At 40.1% G+C, this 20,867-nt stretch overlaps 1 protein-coding gene across 5 annotated transcripts in view; it reads right to left on the bottom strand.

Moving 5' to 3' along the window:
* ASPH (aspartate beta-hydroxylase) overlaps nucleotides 1-20,867 on the bottom strand; it is a 214,222-nt gene that overhangs the window by 97,652 nt on the left and 95,703 nt on the right. For 4 of the 5 annotated variants that reach the window (XM_075826191.1, XM_075826193.1, XM_075826194.1 and 1 more), the window contains 2 exons: nucleotides 19,649-19,690; nucleotides 18,259-18,303 (listed from right to left, as the gene is read on the bottom strand). In XM_075826191.1, coding sequence (XP_075682306.1) covers nucleotides 18,259-18,303; nucleotides 19,649-19,690 — 87 coding nt within the window. Of the gene's footprint in view, nucleotides 1-10,078; nucleotides 10,825-18,258; nucleotides 18,304-19,648; nucleotides 19,691-20,867 lie in introns of those variants that run through there. The other variant, XM_075826195.1, reaches the window with a different exon arrangement.

The following is a 20,867-nucleotide window of genomic DNA, read 5'->3' as shown; positions in this document are numbered from 1 at the left end:
ATTGGCTGCAGAGGCGGTCACGTGACGTGCGTGACCGCCACTACAGCCTGTGATTGGCTGCAGCGGCGACATGGATGAAACGTCATTGCTGGAGGCCGGACAGGAGGAACGTAAGTATGAACGGTATTTTTTTTTTTTATTACATTAAAATTGTATTTTCCGCGCGCCGAGCATGGTACTGTCAAGGTTGCTGAAAGAGTTAGTGCAGCCCATTAACTCTTTCAGCACCCTGGACAGTACCATGATCGGCGCACGGAAATTACAGGTTCGGTCAGAACTAGTTCGGTCCGAATCGAACTTTTTCGTGAAATTCGGCGAACCAGCCGAACCGAACTTTTCATAAGTTCGCTCATCTCTACTTACATCTATATAGTGTATGTCTATATTCAATATGGATACCTTGCTGAAAAGCTTATTTTACAATGGAGAAGCAATACAGCAAGAAACCCATGCAAAATCGTAACCCCTTCGCGCTCAGCGACGTACTATACCGTCGCGCTAAGTGCATCGTTCGCGCTCAGATAGTACGTCCAGGGGAAAATGCATCGTCATTTTCCCCCGGCATTTCATCGAGCTGTGATGCCTGCCGTTTCCGACAGCAGGCTATCACAGTTCAGTGTGCAAGGACCAATCATACTGGTCCTGCCTTCGCGATCTCTGCTATTGGTTAGTGACGACCGACCAATAGTAGCGATCGCATACGTAATTTCCTACTCTGACCTCAGATCCTGCCGCACCCGCTCCCTGTTGGAGTTAGTTAGTCGAAGAGAGCGGTTATGGAGAGAGCCAGTCAGAGCAGTTAGGAAAAACGAACAAATATAATATATATTTTTTGCTTTTACCAACTTGTATCCACTTCCCACTCCTGTCCCTGTGTTCCCCTTGTCACCCACTTTTTTGGTCAGTGATTTCCATCACTGACCACTTTTGAGTCTTCAGGGCCACATTGTGGTGCCTGGGGAGTATTTTTCTTTTTTTTTTCTTTATAAAATATAATAAAAACAAATAAAAAGTCAGTTTAGCAAGTCAGCAGATAGTTTAGCATTAGAGTTAGTTAGTGTCAGGGAAGTCAAAAGTTAGGTATAGCGTCAGGAATCAGTCACCATAGTTAGGTTTAGCGTTAGGGTTCCATCACTGTAATTAGGTTTAGCGTCAGGGAAGTTCACATAAAATCAGTTGCTACCGCCAGGAAACCTCGTATATAAATCTAGGTAGGTTTAGTGTCAGGGAACCGTCAAAACGCGTAGTTAGGTATAGCGTCAGGGAATTTAGCATCAGGAATCAGTCACAGTTAGTTAGGTTTAGCGTTAGGGATCCATCACTGTAGTTAGGTTTAGCATCAGGGAAGTTGACATAAAATCAGTTGTTAGCGCCAGGAAAGCTCGGAATAATCTAGGAAGGTTTAGTGTCAGGGAATCGTTGCCGTAATTAGGCTTAGTGTCAGGGAAGTTCACATAAAATCTAATTAGGTTTAGCGTTAGGAACCCTTCCCCTAGTTGGGTTTAATGTCAGGGAAGTCCACTCGTTCTATAATAACAAAACAAAAAAATATATATATAAAAATATATATATACACATTAAAAAAAAAAAAGTTTAGATATTTAGTTATCTGCAGCATCTCGGCTAGTATTAGGGTTTCTTAGTGTCAGGGAATCGTTCTATAAAAAAAAAAAGTTTTAGTTAGCAGTCTATTGCTTCTACTAGTACTAATAAAAGTACTGTGCAAGAGAACACATTTTGCTGTATACACAATCCACATGTCTAAGCACACAATTTACACATGTGGCACATAAATAATAAAATATGTCCCAAAGGTCATTTTCTCTTGAAGAGGCCTATGTGTTTCTTGCCTCCGACATGGACTCGTCAGATGGAGAGACTTTTTTTATCAACCTCCTCATCCAGTGATGAAGAGGGATCCCCTAGGAGACGCCCCAGGATCTCCACCACAGTTGAAACCTCCGAGCAGCGTGACCCCATTTCGACCACCACACCAGACAATTACGAGCCCAAACTCCCTGAGTACACGAGCAGCCCGGGGATAAAAGTTAATACGGCAGGGCTCAATGAGATGAACTTTTTCAAGTTCTTTTTCACGGATGAATTTACAGAGCTTATGGTGTCCCAGACAAATTTATATGCCCAACAGTATATAACAAAGAACCCCACTTCATTTTATGCCCAATCCCACAGGAGGACTCCTGTAGATGCAGCAGAGTTGGGCAAGTTCTGGGGACTGCTCTTGAACATGGGGCTTCCGAAAAAGCCATCCATTAGGACCTACTGGAGTACAGACATTATACCACACCCCGATGTACTGCATGGCCATGTCCAGGATGTGTTATGAGGCAATACTTGCTTCTTACATTATGCTGATAATGAGCAGTGCCCACCCCGAGATGACCCCAGTTTTGACCGTTTGTATAAACTGAGACCCCTATTAGACCAAATCAGTGCCCGGTTTGCCCAAGCATACAGCCCGGAGAAGTGTATTTCTGTTGAGGAGTCCCTGGTACACTTTAAAGGAAGGCTTCAATTCCGCCAGTACCTGCCGAGTAAGAGGGCAAGGTATGGCATGAAGATGTATAAGCTGTGCGAGAGTGCATCAAGGTATACATACAAATTTAGAATATATGAAGGGAAGGACACCAGTATTCAGCCCCCAGAATGCTCCCCCTTACTGGGAATGAATGCAAAAATGCTGGACCAGTGTTACCACCTCTACCAGGATAATTTTTATACCAGCGCCCCACTCTTCCAAATGCCTCGCTTCCAGAAGTACTGCGGCATGCGGCACTGATAGAAGAATTCTGAGAGGCCTCCCAAAAGACTCTGCTAGGGCAACACTCAGAAGGGGTGAGAGAAGGGCACAATCTAGCAGCAATATAATGTGTGTCAAGTACAAGAGAGATGTCCTTGTATTGACAATACATGGCCACACCAGTACCTATCGAGGTACCAGTACAGAGACCACCCAAACTAGACTGCATCCTGGACTACAATAGGTACATGGGAGGGGTGGACTTGTCAGATCAAGTCCTGAAGCCCTACAGCGCCATGTAGAAATCGAGGGTGTGGTATAAGAAGCTGGCCATGCACATCATACAGATGGCATTGTACAATGTGTACATGCTACGTCGATGTACAGGGCAGGGAGGGAACTTTTCTGGAATTTCAAGAGGTGGTTATCAAGAACCTAATCTTTAGGGACCAGGAAGGGGGGGCATCCAGTACTTCTTTAAGCAAACCCACATGCATAGTACCAGGGCAACATTTTCCAGGAGAAGCTTCCCAAACTAGAAAGAAGGGAAAAAGTCAAAAGAGGTGCAGTCTGCTCAAAGAGGGGGATAAGGAAGGACAAAATATACCAAAGCGACACGTGTCCCGAAAAACCAAGGCTCTGTATGAAAGATTGTTTTAGAATTTATCATACATCCCTTGATTTTTAATTTACCCTGATGCACTCGGCACAGCTTATCCCCCTCATCTTTCCCTTATGAGCCCTGCCATGTGCCCATGCAGCAGATAACAGCCACATGTAGGGTATTGCCGTACCCAGGAGAACCCACATTACAGTTTATGGGGTGTATATCTCTGGTGGCACATGCTGGGCACAATATATCGGACACTGACATGGCATACATATGTAGAAAATTGCAAATCTCACTCTGCACCATCTGATGCACATTATCTTTTATACAGTACCTGTGGGGTCAAAATGCTCACTACACCTCTAGATAAATGTCTTAAGAGGTGTAGTTTTTAAAATGGGGTCACTTCTCGGGGGTTCCAACTGTACTGGTACCTCTGGGGCTCTGCAAATGCGACATGGCACCCGAAAACCAATTCAGCAAAATCTGGACTCCAATGAACATATGGCGCTCCTTCCCTTCTGAGCCCACGGGCCCAAATGGCAGTTTATCACCACAAATAGGGTATTGTCGCACTCAGGAGAAACTGGGCAACAAAATGTGGTATTTTATTCCTTGTATTCCTTTTATTAAATTTTGCGCAAAAACTACATATTATTGGAAAATATGTTTTCTTTAATTCACAGCCTAATTCAAAATAAGTTCTGTGGAACAACTATGGGGTATAAATGGTCACAACACCCATAAATAAAATCCTTGAGGGGTGTAGTTTCCAAAATGGGGTCACTTCTGGTGGTTTTCCATTGCTTTGATACCTCTGCGTCTCTGCAAATGTGACATGGCACCCGAAAACCAATCCAGCAAAATCTGGACTCCAAAGAACACAACGCTCCTTCCCTTCTGAGCCCTCCCACGGGCCCAAACGGCAGTTTCTCACCACAAATGGGGTATTGCCGCACTCAGGAGAAACTGGGCAACAAAATGTGCTATTCGATTCCTTGTAAAAATAAGAAATTTTGAGCCAAAACTACATATTATTGGAAAATATTTAGTTTTTCTTAATTCACAGCCCAATTCAAATAAGTTCTGTGGAACAACTGTACTAAATGGTCACACCACCTATTAATTAATTCCTTTAGGATTATAGTTTCCAAAATGGTCACTTTTGGGGGATTTCTACTGTTTTGGCATCAAAAGACCTCTTGAAACCCGGTATGGTGCCTAAAATATATTTTAATAAAAAAAAAAAAAAAAAAAAAAAAAAAAGAAGAGGCCCCAAAATGCACTAGGTGCTTCTTTGATTCGGAGGCCTCTGTTTTAGTCCATGAGTACACTAGAGCCACATGTGGGGTATTTCTAAAAAACGCAGATTCTGGGAAATACATATTTGGTAGTGTTTCTCTGGTCAAACCTTCTGTGTTACAGAAAAAAATTGAATAAAATTGAAATTCAGCAAGAACAATGAAATTTGCAAATTTCACCTTGACTTTGCTTTAATTCCTGTGAAATGCCTGAAGGGTTAAAAAAAAACACCTTTCTAAATGTGGTTTTGAATACTTAAAGGGGTCAAGTTTTTAAATTGGGGTATTTCATGGGGGTTTCTAACACAGGCCCCTCAAAGCCACTTCAGAACTGAACTTGTACCTAAAAAAATAAATAAAAAAAAAGGCTTTAGAAAATGTCTTGAAAATATGAGAAATTGCTGGTTATGTTCTAAGCCTTGTAACGTTCTATAAAAATAAAAAAATGTTCAAAAAATGATGCAAACATAAAGTAGACATATGGGAAATGTTAATTGGTAACTATTTTGTATGGTATAACCATCTGCCTTAAAAGCAGATACATTAAAATTAAAAAATAGCCTAATATTTCAAAATTCTCAAAATTTTGCTATTTTTCACAAATAAACACTCAATGTATCAACCAAATTTTACCACTAACAAAGCCCAATGTGTCACGAAAAAAATCTAAGAATCGCTTGGATAGGTAAAATCATTCCAAGGTTATTACCACAAAGTGAAATATGTCAGATTTGAAAAATGGTCAGCCTTAAAGAGGCTCTGTCACCACATTATAAGTGTCCTATCTCCTACATAATGAGATCGGCGCTGTAATGTAGGTAAAAGCAGTGTTTTTTATTTCGAAAAACGATCTATTTTCACAGTTTGAGCGATTTTAGCTTTATGCTAATGACTTTCTTAATGCCCAACTGGGCTGTTTTTACTTTTGACCAAGTGGGTGTTGTGGAGAGAAGTGTATGACGCTGACCAATCAGTGACCAATCAGCGTCATACACTTCTCTCCATTGATTTATTCTGCACATAGTGATCCTGCATTGTTCACTATGTGCAGTCACATACACACACATTAACGTTACTGAAGAGGCCGCACATAATGAACAACGCAGGATCGCTAAGTGCAGAGTAAATGAAAGGAGCGAAGTGTATGACGCGGATTGGTCAGAATAATACACTGCTCTCCACAATGTCCACTTGGTCAAAAGTAAAAACACGTCCAGTTGGGAATTAAGAACATCATTAGCATAAAGCTAAAATCGCTCATAACTGGGTGAAAATATATCGTTTTTCGAAATAAAAACCACTGCTGTCACCTACATTATAGCGCCAATCTCCTTATGTAGGAGACAGGGCACTTATGTGGTGACAGAGCCTCTTTAAGGCCCAAACTAGGCTGCGTCCTTAAGGGGTTAAAGACAGAAGCCTAAATCGGTTTCTACACTTTTTGCATTGTGCAGTGCAGACCACAAGCAATACTTAGTTTATTAATTAAATTAGTTTATTATAGAAAGCAAGAAGTAAACCTTAAAAAGGATTGTCCAGTTTAGAGAACCAAATTTCATACACACGAATAGGAAATTGCGAGTTAATAGAGGGGGGGGGGGGGGTTCCTCTGTTCATGATCCTCGTCTTTCGGCCAGAGTGGACAGTCATTACAAAGAAGGTTTCTTGCTCTGGAGGACCTGTCCTCCTGTATTACACAGACGGCTCATTGATTTGAATGTCGCACTGTCTAATGCTTAGTTCCCCTTTTGGTGGCACTGCAGGGTAATTTAAATCTTACTGCCAGGTTTCCGACAGATAACAGCTGATCGCTGAGGTTCTGAGCAGGGGGAAACTTTCAGCTTATTGTCAAAGGACTCTTCTAACCAGAAAGAACTGTCCAAAGCTTTCTCTTTGGATGACATGTCTTAGGCTGGATTCACACGACCATGTTACGTCCGTAATGGACGGAACGTATTGCGGCCGGAAGTCCCGGACCGAACCAGGTGCAGGGAGTCGGGCTCCTAGCATCATAGTTATGTACGATGCTAGGAGTCCCTGCCTCGCTGCAGGACAACTGTCCCATACTGAAAACATGATTACAGTACGGGACAGTTGTCCTGCAGCGAGGCAGGGACTCCTAGCGTCGTACATAACTATGATGCTAGGAGCCCGGCTCCCTGCAGTGTGTTCGGTCCGGGATTAGCGGCCGAAATACGTTCCGTCCATTACGGACATAACATGGTCGTGTGAATCCAGCCTTAGGCTTCATTCCCATCTGGGATAGGGCTCCGTTGCGTCTGAGCTTTCCGTTGGAACTGAGCCCCGACAGACACAAACGGAAACCATAGGTTTCCGTTTCCATCACCATTGGTTTCAATGGTGACTGGTCCGATGCCAATGGTTTGCATTTGTCTCCGTTGTGCAAGGGTTCCGTCGTTTTGGACTACGCTATTAATTCCGTCAAAACGACGGAACCCATGCACAACAGAGACAAACGGAAACCATTGGCACCGGATCAGTCACCGTTTGGGTCTAATTGGGGCTCTGTTCCGATGGAAAGCTCAGACGGAACTGATCCCTAGCGCAGATGTGAACGAAGCCTTACATACACAATCCATTGATTTGAGTGGGTACTGTGTAATGCTTAACTTCCTGTGTGATGGCGCTGCAGGGAAATTCAACACTTTACAACCAGGTTACCTCACAGATTACAGCGGATCACTGGAGATTTCAGTAGGGGGGGGACGACAATCTTTTTAATCAGTTTATTGTCAAGTAGGGATCGTTCAAAGTGTGTAACCGCTTTAAACATTAAAGGAAATGTTATATTGTTTTCTATTAGAAAGACACCCACAACCGGTTTACTCTTCTGTATTTTATTTCAGACAAAAATACAAAAAAAGAGAATTACTGTACATTATCTTCAAAATCCTATAAACCTTATCAAGGTTGGCACACTTTCATAAAACACCAAGCTTTTAAAAATTCAGTATGGGATAAACAAACAATCACAAAGTAAAATCATCTCACAGCATTTGCATTCCTAACATCAGCAGCAAACTACAGATGTGTCAGCCTTTAACTTTTCCTGAATAGCGTTATGTTATACAATTTGTCAGGATACAAATGCAATACAATCTCGCACCAGCCAATAAAAAAAAAAAAAAAAACACATTTATAAATTAAACGTGTACGTTTTTTTACATGGAAGTCTATGGGCAACCGATGGATGTTATACTTTTTTTATAGGTTTTATACATGGGCCGTTATACTTTTTTTTTTAACATGTTTGTTTATTATCTCACAACACAGATCTCAGGTTCTGTCTGGTTTAAAGAGAAGTTAAGGGACGACACATCTGTATGTTTATTATCACATACAAAAATGACAACTTATTTCATGCAATCATTTGTCTGTAAAAGCATTACCTATATAATGCATTAAGCAAGAATGTAAACCCCGTTTTATTTTTATCGAAGACATAAAAATAACCAACTGCAAACCGTTATCTTTGATCCCTCTCAAAATATGGCTCTGTTATAAACGCATTACTAAATTACAAAATAAAGTTGACTGTTCTTTTACTCTACATAGTAATAAAAAAATCACATCTTTGGAAGATTATTGCTCGTCCTCCCTACCCTGGAGTGATAACGAAGTACAACCAACGGCTAAGCTTTAAGGATTAAAGTCTATGGTTATCGAGCTTGCCATGTCCATAATGGTATTTTTAGGTTATTGATAAAAAAATCGATTAGTGGTAAATAACCCTTTAAATAAAAGAAAATCTGCTTAAAAAGACATCAACCGAATGTGTATCAGAAACCTACACACAGTGGATGCAGCCATTATTAGTGCCAGGAAAATGTAGCCTCTCAATCAGCTCGGAATATTGTGAATCATGAGGCATTTCACATGTCAACCCAAAATATGACCATAAAAACTAATTATTAAGAATCCACTTTGAACAAATAACATGATTTTACTGGAGTAGGTGGCAGTCTTAACCCAAATCGACCTAATGGAATAACCTTAAAACAAAGCTTGGAGGTACTTCAAAAGAGGATCTAAAATAAGTGGCAAGTGAAAACCATCTTTTATGTTACAAAAAAAGTCTAAACAAGAAATTTAGCTGTTGTGATCCCTGCGACACCAAACTTATTTTGTTCAAGTTTTAATTTCTACAAATACCACATCTCATTTTATAAGATCTTCATGTTCTCCTACTGTAGGAGGTACATGAATGAGCCACATTTACAAGACACAACGCCAGTGTACACAACTCTATAGCTTATGTTGTGGAACACTAAAGTCCAAAATGAACATCATGCCGATGTCCAGGTATCCACAGCCCTAAAACAAGGCAATGAATGCAGAATACTTTTCACAGTTGCCAAAAAGAACGTACAAGGCATCATCCACTTTGAAAGTCTACACTGTGCGGTCAACATTGGCTCAATGTCAGAACATATATTACTCACACCATGTATGTGTCCTTTACCCCTGAGTACTGTCCAGCCTGACAGAGGAAGAGATCAGTAGAAAAATACTATAAATGTGAGAACCCAGTTGCTATATATACTTAAAAAAATATTAGAAGCAGTGATTGTCTATGCATAGCACAAGAGAATATCCTTAAAGAGGCTCTGTCACCAGATTTTGCAACCCCTATCTGCTATTGCAGCAGATAGGCGCTGCAATGTAGATTACAGTAACGTTTTTATTTTTAAAAAACGAGCATTTTTGGCCAAGTTATGACCATTTTTGTAGTTATGCAAATGAGGCTTGCAAAAGTCCAAGTGGGTGTGTTTAAAAGTAAAAGTCCAAGTGGGCGTGTATTGTGTGCGTACATCGGGGCGTTTTTAATACTTTTACTAGCTGGGCGCTCTGAAGAGAAGTATCATCCACTTCTCTTCAGAACGCCCAGCTTCTGACAGTGCAGATCTGTGACGTCACTCACAGGTCCTGCATCGTGTCGGCCACATCGGCAGCAGAGGCTACAGTTGATTCTGCAGCAGCATCAGCGTTTGCAGGTAAGTAGCTACATCGACTTACCTGCAAACGCTGATGCTGCTGCAGAATCAACTGTAGCCTCTGGTGCCGATGTGGCCGACACGATGCAGGACCTGTGAGTGACGTCACAGATCTGCACTGTCAGAAGCTGGGCGTTCTGAAGAGAAGTGGATGATACTTCTCTTCAGAGCGCCCAGCTAGTAAAAGTATTAAAAACGCCCCGATGTACGCACACAATACACGCCCACTTGGACTTTTACTTTTAAACACACCCACTTGGACTTTTGCAAGCCTCATTTGCATAACTACAAAAATGGTCATAACTTGGCCAAAAATGCTCATTTTTTAAAAATAAAAACGTTACTGTAATCTACATTGCAGCGCCTATCTGCTGCAATAGCAGATAGGGGTTGCAAAATCTGGTGACAGAGCCTCTTTAAAGGTGCAAGGAACTCTAAAAATCATTTGATATTCCATTACTTGAAAGAGGAAGTAGAACAAATATGGGTCAACGTGTCTGTAGATCACACCATTAACCCCCATGTTGTGGTGTATTTTAACCTAAATGTTAATGTAAGTACACAAACACCTACGTAGAAAACGTGTTGGTAAAACACAAAAACAAGAAAACACACATATCCTCCTACATAAAATCAATGAGCTTTGATTTGTTAGTGTTCAAAATAATATCCATTTAGTCATTATAAATTACACAAGCTCACAAAAGGCTCACACAAAGCCTACAAAAGTTCTAGGTATGTACCCACAACATAAGTTACATATCAACATCTAAAAAAACCAGACCCACTGCTTCTACCTCATAAATAGATTATTAACAAACAGTCCATTAAGAAGGGTAGGTACAAACAAATGCAACAAAAAAATACAAGAAAAACCCACACAGACCTTGGCTAAATTTGAACAAAATTAAAATCTAAAAATAAAATAAAAAAATAGTCAAACATAAAAACTGTATTCTAAAAAAAAAAAAACTAGAAATATAATCTAATGTGATCGTGTTCTCTCCCAGAGACTCAGGAACTGCTGCTTTGTAATATACTTCATAGGTTCCATTAAACCCCCTGTTCCCTTGAGAAGTATTTGGTTAGGGCTGGTCCTCTTGATGTAGGGGCAGGTTTTTTGAACTTCTTAAGTATCTGTAAAAATAAGGGGAGATCTAAATTAAGGACCAACCAAATACAAATAAAATAATGATTTTGCTACATCAGTACAAGTCACAAAGTATCATGAGGTAAACTTCATTACAGGTTTGATTTGCCTGTATACAATTATTCTTTGGAAACGCTTGCAAGAGAGACTTGGATTGTGTTGAATTGTGGTGATCAATATGGGGTGTATGCTTAGGAGGAGCAAAAATTAGAAATCTGCAACCATTTGGGAACCTAAAACTCAAGGTGTGAATACACGATTCCAGCTGTCTGTATAATAACTATATTGGAGGTCCAACGTTTTGTCCGGCTTCTTCTAAACCTGACTAGCATCTCAGGTCAACTCAACATCACTGAAAAAAGTCAAATGCCTATTCTAAACCTGCACACCCAAACCTTTGATTCTCTCTTAAAAAAAAACAAAAACAAACGACAAGCCCATACGGATACAAATAGCACGCCACACTGGGTTTCTTGTGATTGAGATTACATTTAGATTTTTTTTGGGTTATGTAATAGAAGATCATCTGGGTAGGTTAGGAGTCTCTAAAGATCATACTTTATAAATTCAAGTAATGCGGATATAATAATGACAACTGGCTGCCCTAGATTATATGTATTCTCAAATATGAGGCGGTAGAGTCAATGAAACAGGTCATCTAATTTAACCCATCATTCTGCAGTGTTAAATCCCTGGTTCAACGACCCATCTCCAGTAATGTAGTACATATAACATAATATTGTCACTTTTAAGAAAGGCATCCAGGCCCATTTAAAACTCTTTCAATGAATCCACCATCACAACATCCTCTGGCAGAGCTTTCTAAAGTCCCACTGCTCTTACAGTAAAGAATCACTGTCTATGATGAAACCTTCTTTCCTCTGGACACAGTGGATCCCTCTGGGTAGCTACAGTTTTGGGTATGAATAGATTAGTAGACAGACCTCTGTACTGACCTTTGATATGTGTATATAACATTTCAGTAGCCACATACGGTATACTCTGTGAAGTTCTGCCTGGTATCCATACTGCTCCTGCCTAACAATTTTTTAGCAGTTTTATATACCGAATATAAAAACTGACTGACTAGTGTTTACCGCTGCCGTATTTAATGAACACAATAGATGGCTGCACTTTCCGATGTCACTTGCAAAAAAACGGCCACTGCTACAAAGCAGGATGACGCAAATCTCTTCAAGAAAAAAAAATAATTACCAAACTTGGGCTAAGGCTATAACTTCTGATTTACGAATAAAAGGTCATTTTTATATATGTACTTTAATAGAAGAGTGGGAATAAAGAAATATTGAAAACTATTTTTGGAGGTCACATGATTTGTAAGCGCAAATGATTAACTCAAAATTTTTTTTAGAAAGGTGTATGCATTTGGTAATTAAATATTTCCATACAGGTCTTCTACTGCCTTGACACAAAGTACAGTTCTTACTATACTGTAAAGGCTTTGGTTTTGAACAATTTGGTATGACATAGTACACTAGAGATGATCTGAACATTGAAAGCTGCAATCATTATTTCATACAGGCTAAGGAACCTGGTGTTTACTGATATGGGAGGAAGAGAAGGTAAATGAACTAATAAATCAGGAGGCTTCACAATTAACTTCAAAGTACTTTGTTTTTCCTCTATTTTATTTAAACTATTGTGCCAGGATATATGGATTTTTCAATTCCCTATGCAGATAGTGCCATCCCACCCATGAGTACAAATGCTGCCCAACCTCTACCAAAATACACTGCCCCTGAGCAGAAAACACGCTCCAATTGGTTGGATTTCAGGACAGTCGAGGGTGAAGTTGAATTCTGCATGCAGAGCCTCACTATAAAGAATCATGGATCTGAATTCTGGTACATAGTAAAGTATCAGGGGCAATTTTTTTCAAAATTAAATACAATATTTAGACATGGACACTTTACACCCCCATGTATGTATAAGGTCTCATGACAGTTGCCATGTGCACGGGCCGCAGAGTGTCATCCGCAATCACGAGCCACAAGATGTGTATTGACTTCAAGTAGCCCGGACCTCAATTGTGGTCCGTAAAATGACATGTCCTATTTTTTTTTACGGTCTGGGCTCTGGGTACTGCACGCACCGTGGAATCTGCGGTCGTGTACATTGGCCGATAGGATATAATGTGCCCTATACTATCCGCAATCGTGGCTCCAAAACTGCGGATAGTATGCGGACGCCAATGCATGGTCGTGTGCATGAGGCCTAACACTGACCACCGGCTTTCTCCTAGATGCACACCAGCACGTACTTCAAGGTAAGTCATACTCCTGAGGAAAGCCAAGCTTGAGATTTAAACTGCAATACAAAGAGCACTCGACATGGAGTTAAAGCGACGTCTCTCGTTGTAGGAAACACAATAGACAAAGTCATTAGAGAGGATTTCATGAACTGGTATCATGCTCGCAAGTATCACACAGCTCCTTCCTCCTGCGTTCTGATGGATGAAAATCAGGGATTGGGGGTTGAGGGTATAAGTACATGGTGAATACCTGTTCATGATCACTGCAGCTTTCTAATACAGCTAGGAGTCCATAAGAGATTTTAGAAAATTTTCTTGATTTGGGAAATTTGATTTTTAGGGACTTAGCAGTGATATTGGCGTCACATGCTGAAATACTGGGACTGCTACAGTAAGGCCGGATTCACACGAGCGTGTGCATTTTGCGCACGCAAAAAATGCGGCATTTTGCGTGCACAAAAGGCACTTAACAGCTCCGTGTGTCATGATCATATGGTGCGCGGCTGCGTGCTTTTCGCGCAGCCGCCATCATTATGACACTGTTTGTATACAGAAAAGCACATAGTGCTTTTCTGTTTTCATTCATACTTTTCACTGCTGTTGCGCGAACAACGCGCGTCCCACGGAAGTGCTTCCGTGAGGTGCGCGTGATCTTCACGCACCCATTGACTTCAATGGGTGCGTGATGCGCGAAAAACGCAGAAATATAGGACATGTCGTGAGTTTTAAGAAGCGGACTCACGCTGCGCAAAAATCACCGACTGTCTGCACGGCCCCATAGACTAATATAGCTCCGTGCGAGGGGCGTGAAAATCACTCGCGTTGCACGGACGTATATTAAGTTTGTCTGAATAAGCCCTAAGTGTTATCAAGGGGTTAAACAACGTGTACCTACTGCATATAACATTTTTGCAATAAATAAATTCCAAACCAGACAACCTCTAGTATACAGTGGGTTAATTGTCATTTGACTTAACATAATAAAGGCAAACTACGATCAGTTACTTGGGTCATACAATGCTTATGTTTGTGATCACCACGTCAGCCATAACTCAGAGAAAACTATTAATCCTTCCCCAGTGTAATCACATTAAGGACCTATGGGACAGGAAGCAGGGCCACATTAGGTTTCCTTGGGGACAGAAAACATTCATTTGGGCAAGCAACAGCCTCATTATCCATCAGAACACAACACAGCAACAGACAATTCATTCACGTATCCAAGGCCGTCCAGAAGCTCTGGATTAATCCCCTTGGCGACACCAGATTAGTTTTGGTTTCACGATTACAAAAAACCTCAATTGGTTTATGTTCTTATTTCTGGATGACATCATCAGCATTGCCTTCACTTATTATCTGATGACAAAAATCATGTGTTTGTTTGGATGATCCTTCTGTCCTTCATACACATTTAAAGGGGATCTCCAGGAGTATGTATAGTCGAGTGCTCATTATAGTATTGATTGGTCATGTCTGGTTTGCAGAGAATATACACGTCATCTCTACAAAGAAGACTGCCCAGTCAATGGTACATTTTTATTTTGGAGAACAAATATAAAGGTGGAACCCAACATGTGAATCTAGTAAATGTCAATTTGTGCAAGGATAAAAACACAATAAAACATTACTTATTTATAATTAAAGCAGTTTGGTCACCATATAGTACGGCTCTGTTTAAGGACAGCATAGTATGGAGACAGGTGCGTTGCACTTTTAGCCCAATTGGCACAAAAAAAAAATGTTGGCCAATAGCAGCTAGCTCCCCTCCCCTCCACGTCCCCCTAACCAGTGACTGACACCACCACATTTCTGCATGTATACATGGCAGGCATCAATCACTAGTAAGAGGGGCAGGGGAGGCGCAAAACAAACCCGGTCCGCTGTATTCCTTGCTAGCTGCTATTAGTCAAATGGCTCAATAGTGGGCCAATAGTGCAGTCAACCAGTCTCCATACTAATGCTGCCCTTAACCCCTTAAAGAGGCTCTGTCACTACATTATAAGTGCCCTATATTCTACATAATGTGATCGGCGCTGTAATGTATATTACAGCAGTTTTTTAATTAGAAATACGATCATTTTTGACGGTTATGACCTATTTTAGCTTTATGCTAATTAATTTCTTAATGGACAACTGGGCGTGTTTTACTTTTTGACCAAGTGGGCGTTGTGGAGAGAAGTGTATGACGCTGACCAATCAGTGACCAATCAGCGTCATACACTTCTCTCCATTCATTTACACAGCACATAGTGATCTTACTAGATCACTATGCGCAGCCACATACACACACATTAACGTTACTCAAATGTCCTGACAATGAATAATTGCAGAGGAAAAAAAGGGGATATGAACGGCGCTGCAACTCAAGAATGATGCTTGGAATGGTTATAATGATATGATCTTTTATTCAATAGGCTACGCGTTTCAATGCCGCACCGGCATCTTCCTCAGGCCATATAAATTTCAATTGAAACAACACTCCTTAAATACAACATGCTGCCAAAAAAACCGCCAATGTGATCAAGGTCAGAGTGCATCAGTGACGTCATCGATACAAAAGATTTAAATAGACAAAAAACAAAAAATAAATATATAAAAATAGACAAGTGCAAAACCAATAGTAACACAATAAATGACATCATGAGTTAAAAAGATAATAAACATAACAAATAAGAACATTGTACCATGAAAATGCTATCAAGGAATTTCAGAGAAATAGAAGTCGGGACCTGCAAAAAAATACATACTATTTGCTATTTGCGTAAGTGTGATATTTACAAACACGATTTTTATCAAAATAAACATCTAATACTTTAATAAATAGGATGGAAAAGAAGAAAAGGACCAGTTTAAACGAATAAACCTCTGAATACATGTATATTTTGTATTTCTCAGCGTGTATAAACTTGAGAAACTAGATATCAAACAACTCAAAAGGAGGTTCGAGATGCCGTAAAGAAGACAACTATTTTAATATCTGAAATCGGAATAATCATATATATACCCTTTTCTCAATGGAAGAAATAATCCATATATATATAAAAATATACATAAACCCTCAAGAGATCCAATCGGATGCTCAATAATGTAAATGCGGCAATTGCAAAATATGATGAAAAATATTAAATATACAAAAGGATACACACATCATGATAAAAAATGCACTAAGTAAAAAATTAATTAAGAACCAATACTGTGATGTAAGCATTACAAATTAATATAAGATGCCTCATTGGGGGACTAACTATAATTTACTGAAATATTTATTCCGTGGAAAATTCATACACAGATAAAAGTTACAATTAATGATAAAAACTGGAGAATTTAAAAAAATTTTTGAAATAAAAAGGAGATATGAAATGAGAAAATTTACCAAATATACATGTATTCAGAGGTTTATTCGTTTAAACTGGTCCTTTTCTTCTTTTCCATCCTATTTATTAAAGTATTAGATGTTTATTTTGATAAAAATCGTGTTTGTAAATATCACACTTACGCAAATAGCAAATAGTATGTATTTTTTTGCAGGTCCCGACTTCTATTTCTCTGAAATTCCTTGATAGCATTTTCATGGTACAATGTTCTTATTTGTTATGTTTATTATCTTTTTAACTCATGATGTCATTTATTGTGTTACTATTGGTTTTGCACTTGTCTATTTTTATATATTTATTTTTTGTTTTTTGTCTATTTAAATCTTTTGTATCGATGACGTCACTGATGCACTCTGACCTTGATCACATTGGCGGTTTTTTTGGCAGCATGGAGTGTTGTTTCAATTGAAATTTATATGGCCTGAGGAAGATGCCGGTGCGGCATTGAAACGCGTAGCCTATTGAATAAAAGATCATATCATTATAACCATTCCAAGCATCATTCTTGAGTTGCAGCGCCGTTCATATCCCCTTTTTTTCCTCTGCAATCATTTCTACACGGAGACCCATTGGTGTGACCGTCTGGGATTTCGGCTGCAGCACTTACTATCCGACGTGACTGATCTTACTTCTTGTGGTAAGCCTACACCTGTCATATTTTGACTGCTATTTTGGGCTTACTTACGCTATGTGGCGCCGTGTGTTTTTTCTTGTATTATTCACTGACAATGAATAGGTATCACCTCCAGCCAGGACGTGATGTCTATTCACAATCCTGACACTTCGGTAACGTTTGTGTGAGATTTACAGCAAGGCAAGCGTAATCTCGTTTTAAATGGCATCTAACAGCGTAATCTCGCTGTAAATTGGCTAATATTCTTAAAAAACGTTCAACTAATTTTTTCATTATTTTTTTTTTAGTTCCACTAGGGCACTTGAAAATGCGATCTTTGGATCACTTGCAATATTTTCTGTATATGTATTGCAGTGTATTTTTCTATAAATCTCTGGCAGGGCCCCATGGTGGCCCACTTCTGTCCTATGGCTTAGATGCCATGGCCACTATTAACCATGGCATCTAGGTGGTTACACAGACAGAATCTGAGTTCTCTCTACACAGGTTACAGAGAAGTCAATGGGCCCTCTCCAGACCAGTGTTGCCTATGGTCCATGTGATTGCTGTAAAGCGTATTTATTTATATAGCCCAACAAATTCCGCATCGCTGTACAGAAGTTGTCATCACTCAATGTCCCCAGTGGAGTTCACAAATCAAAACTCCTTGTCTGTAGGACTTAACCGTGTGGGAGGAAACCGGAGTACCAGGAGGAAACCTACACCACTAGGGGAAGCTCACTCTGTATGGATTTAAACAATTCCCAAGCAACCCAAAGTGGCACATACAGGCAATCAGAATTTTGGACCTAATAATATTAAACAAAAAGCCCAATGGATAGATTTGTGTCATATAGCTAAACTGTTCTTATTAGTCAGGTCGAACGGTCAAGGTTATGGCCCAAAACGTCTGGTCTGATAGATTTGTCATGCAGTTGGAACAAAAAACAGATATAGTTTACTTTTTGATTGGCAATTCCTACATGCTATATTATGTAATGTGTTTGGACAGTATGTATTTTACAATATATAAGGTGTTTCAATGCACATAAAGAGCAATCAAGTCAACTGGGCGGAGTATAAGCTCAAAAAAGCTATTTACCCAGATAGTTGATACCAAAACATCAAACTACAGAATTAAATATACAAAAAGTTTATTTACCTGTATGTTCTCCTTGCTGACCCTCCGAAGTCTCTGTATCTTGTTCTAGAAGAAATATAAAGATTTCATTCTTCTATGAAAAACCTTAGAGACTACAAGTGTTGTATCCATAATAAAATCAGATCTTCTTGAAGTCTCAGCCCATTCCATTAGAACACTCAACTTTCCACATTAAAAAAATCTGACGGCCTTCCTGTATTATATCCAACAAAGGCTGTGTATGCTTTGCCGTTGTTTGTAGAATTTCTGATATTCTAAATAAGTAATAAAAAGGTATGTCCTTGTCGGTCTCATGTTCGCAGTGGAAGCGGGAGCGCTCTGTGCGGTTTAAATGACTGAAATTACAGAACGAGCTACGTATAGGTAAAGATAAAGATATTGCAGAGCAGACCTATGATGTATATATGTGCATTAATAAATATTATAGAAATAGGCAGTTTGTAAATCAGCCTTTAAGAACTGCCCACAGCATCAAGTGATGGGCTCCGAATTTGCTTCAGATTGGGTCTTCTGCTGGACTCATTGTTTCAGAACTCATCCACCCTCTACTGGGGGGACCCTCTAGTACTCTAGTAAGACAGTCTGTCCCTGCTACCAAAGATAATTCTATCGCGGGGGGGTGGGGGGCAGAGAGATCTTCTGAGGCCTCCTGGGTTGAAGTTCTCAAGAAGCATTGTGGCACCTTCATAGTGGCTCTCCGGGCTGGCAGAATAAGAAACAGCCCAATGCTGTGCAGTAGTCTGGAAGCCGACCTGCTAGTCTCTTCTTAAATGGTAACTAAAAACTGTAAGAAAACTTCTGACATGCCATAGTGATATGTTAGTTCTTGGACCCCCACGGATCTAAACTTCTAAGACCCACACAGATGGCTAAAATGAAGTGTCAGAAGCGCTTGGGTAAGCGCTGACCCGCTTGGCTTTTCCCAGAAAGGTGATGTAACGGTGACTCGATAGAAAGACTGAGGCCGTACAGCGTTGCATCGGCTTTCCAAGAAAAGCCTAATAGAAACCAAGCGGTTCAGCGCTCACCGGAGCGCTTCTGCTGCTTGGTTTTAGGGAACGGTGGGGTCTCCGTGCTCGTACCCGTACGGTTTAAAACTTCTGACACGTCACTATGACATGTCGGAAGTTTTCTGAAAGTTTAGTTACCCTTTAAAAAGCAGTACCTGAAAAGTGGTCACATGGGAACAAGCTGCAAACTCGGCCACTGGCCAGGGAAATTCAAAGAGAATAGATACGTGCATTGGGGGCTCGGGTGTCTGAAAATTTATTATTTTCCATTTAAGCAGCCAATTAAAGTTATAAAGAATCCAGTTCAAAAGTACTAAATATTTGGTGCAGCTCCACTTTTCAGTTAAATAGCAATTCCCTACCCAAATGGATCTCCATACCTTCTGCCTTTCCACTTGGCCGGTCAACCACAACTGGATTTTCTGCAAATAAAATAGTTTTATGAGAGACAGCGAAGATAAAGAATACTTCGGTAAAAGTATTTATTTTCTACAAAGCTGCACAGAATGATTTTTCTGTAAATGGAGCAAGAATACATATAGATCGCTAGTGTAGGTCACCGGATAACCAGCATGAACAATATACATCTACAATCATTTTTAGACTGATCCATAAACAGGTCAATGTGTAGATTGATAAACGCTTGAATATTGGGAAACATATATTGGATATAACCGTTTTACTGGACTAACAGTTAACAAATGGGTTGTCCCAAAACAGGCGTCCTGGCAATCGGCTAATAGCCACGAGTCCGGCTCCAGGAATTTCTGGTGATAGTCAGTAATTGCTGGGAAAGTCCAGTATTATCAAGCCATTAAAATGAATGGCCAACCACGTAAAACACGGACCGGCCGGGTGGTTCACCATACTTTTGAAGCATAAAACAAATACTTAAGTACACAGTTTTTTTTTTACTTTGCAGAATACAAAAATGTACTTCATGTTTTAGTTTTTAAACAATAGTGCTTGGTTTGTGCTATACAGGAGTGGATCTGTCTGAGGTAAGGAAAAAATAAAAACCTTTCCCAAAAGAGTTTACCTTAAACTGATCTAAACAGTTACTGAAAATTCTGTACTGATGGCTCGGTCGCTCAGCGCCATGACTCTAAGGGTATGTGCACACGAGAACTGTCTTTTACATCTGAAAAGATAGACTGTTTTCAGGAGAAACCAGCTGCGTCGTTTTAGACATAAAAGCTCCTCCTCGCATTATGCGAGGCGTCTTTGACGCTCGTAAATCTTGAGCTGCTCTTCATTTACTTCAATGAACGGCTCAAATTACGTTGCAAAGAAGTGCCCTGCACTTCTTTGCCGAGGCAGTCAATTTACGCGTCGTCGTTTGACAGCGTGAATCGGGTATGCTCGTGTGAACGAGGCCTTATATACAACAAAGCTTATTTTCATTAGTAAATCTTAACGGGCTATTCCACAGGATATGCAATAAGTGCCCGATTGGTCCCAAATCAGAACCCTTGTTTTGTTGATAGAAGAGGCCTAAAAGAAACCATTCGCGGATTTTTTCCTGCCCGAGTCTCCATCTCTCCATTAAAAACTGTTGAGACTACGGCAGATGTAAATGAGCGAATGGGAGGTCAGTAG

This window comes from Rhinoderma darwinii, chromosome 5 (genome assembly GCF_050947455.1).
Source record: "Rhinoderma darwinii isolate aRhiDar2 chromosome 5, aRhiDar2.hap1, whole genome shotgun sequence".
Classification (NCBI taxonomy): Eukaryota; Metazoa; Chordata; class Amphibia; order Anura; family Rhinodermatidae; genus Rhinoderma; species Rhinoderma darwinii.
The sequence above is the reverse complement of the archived record's forward strand: the minus strand, read 5'-3'. Positions and strand labels throughout refer to the sequence as shown.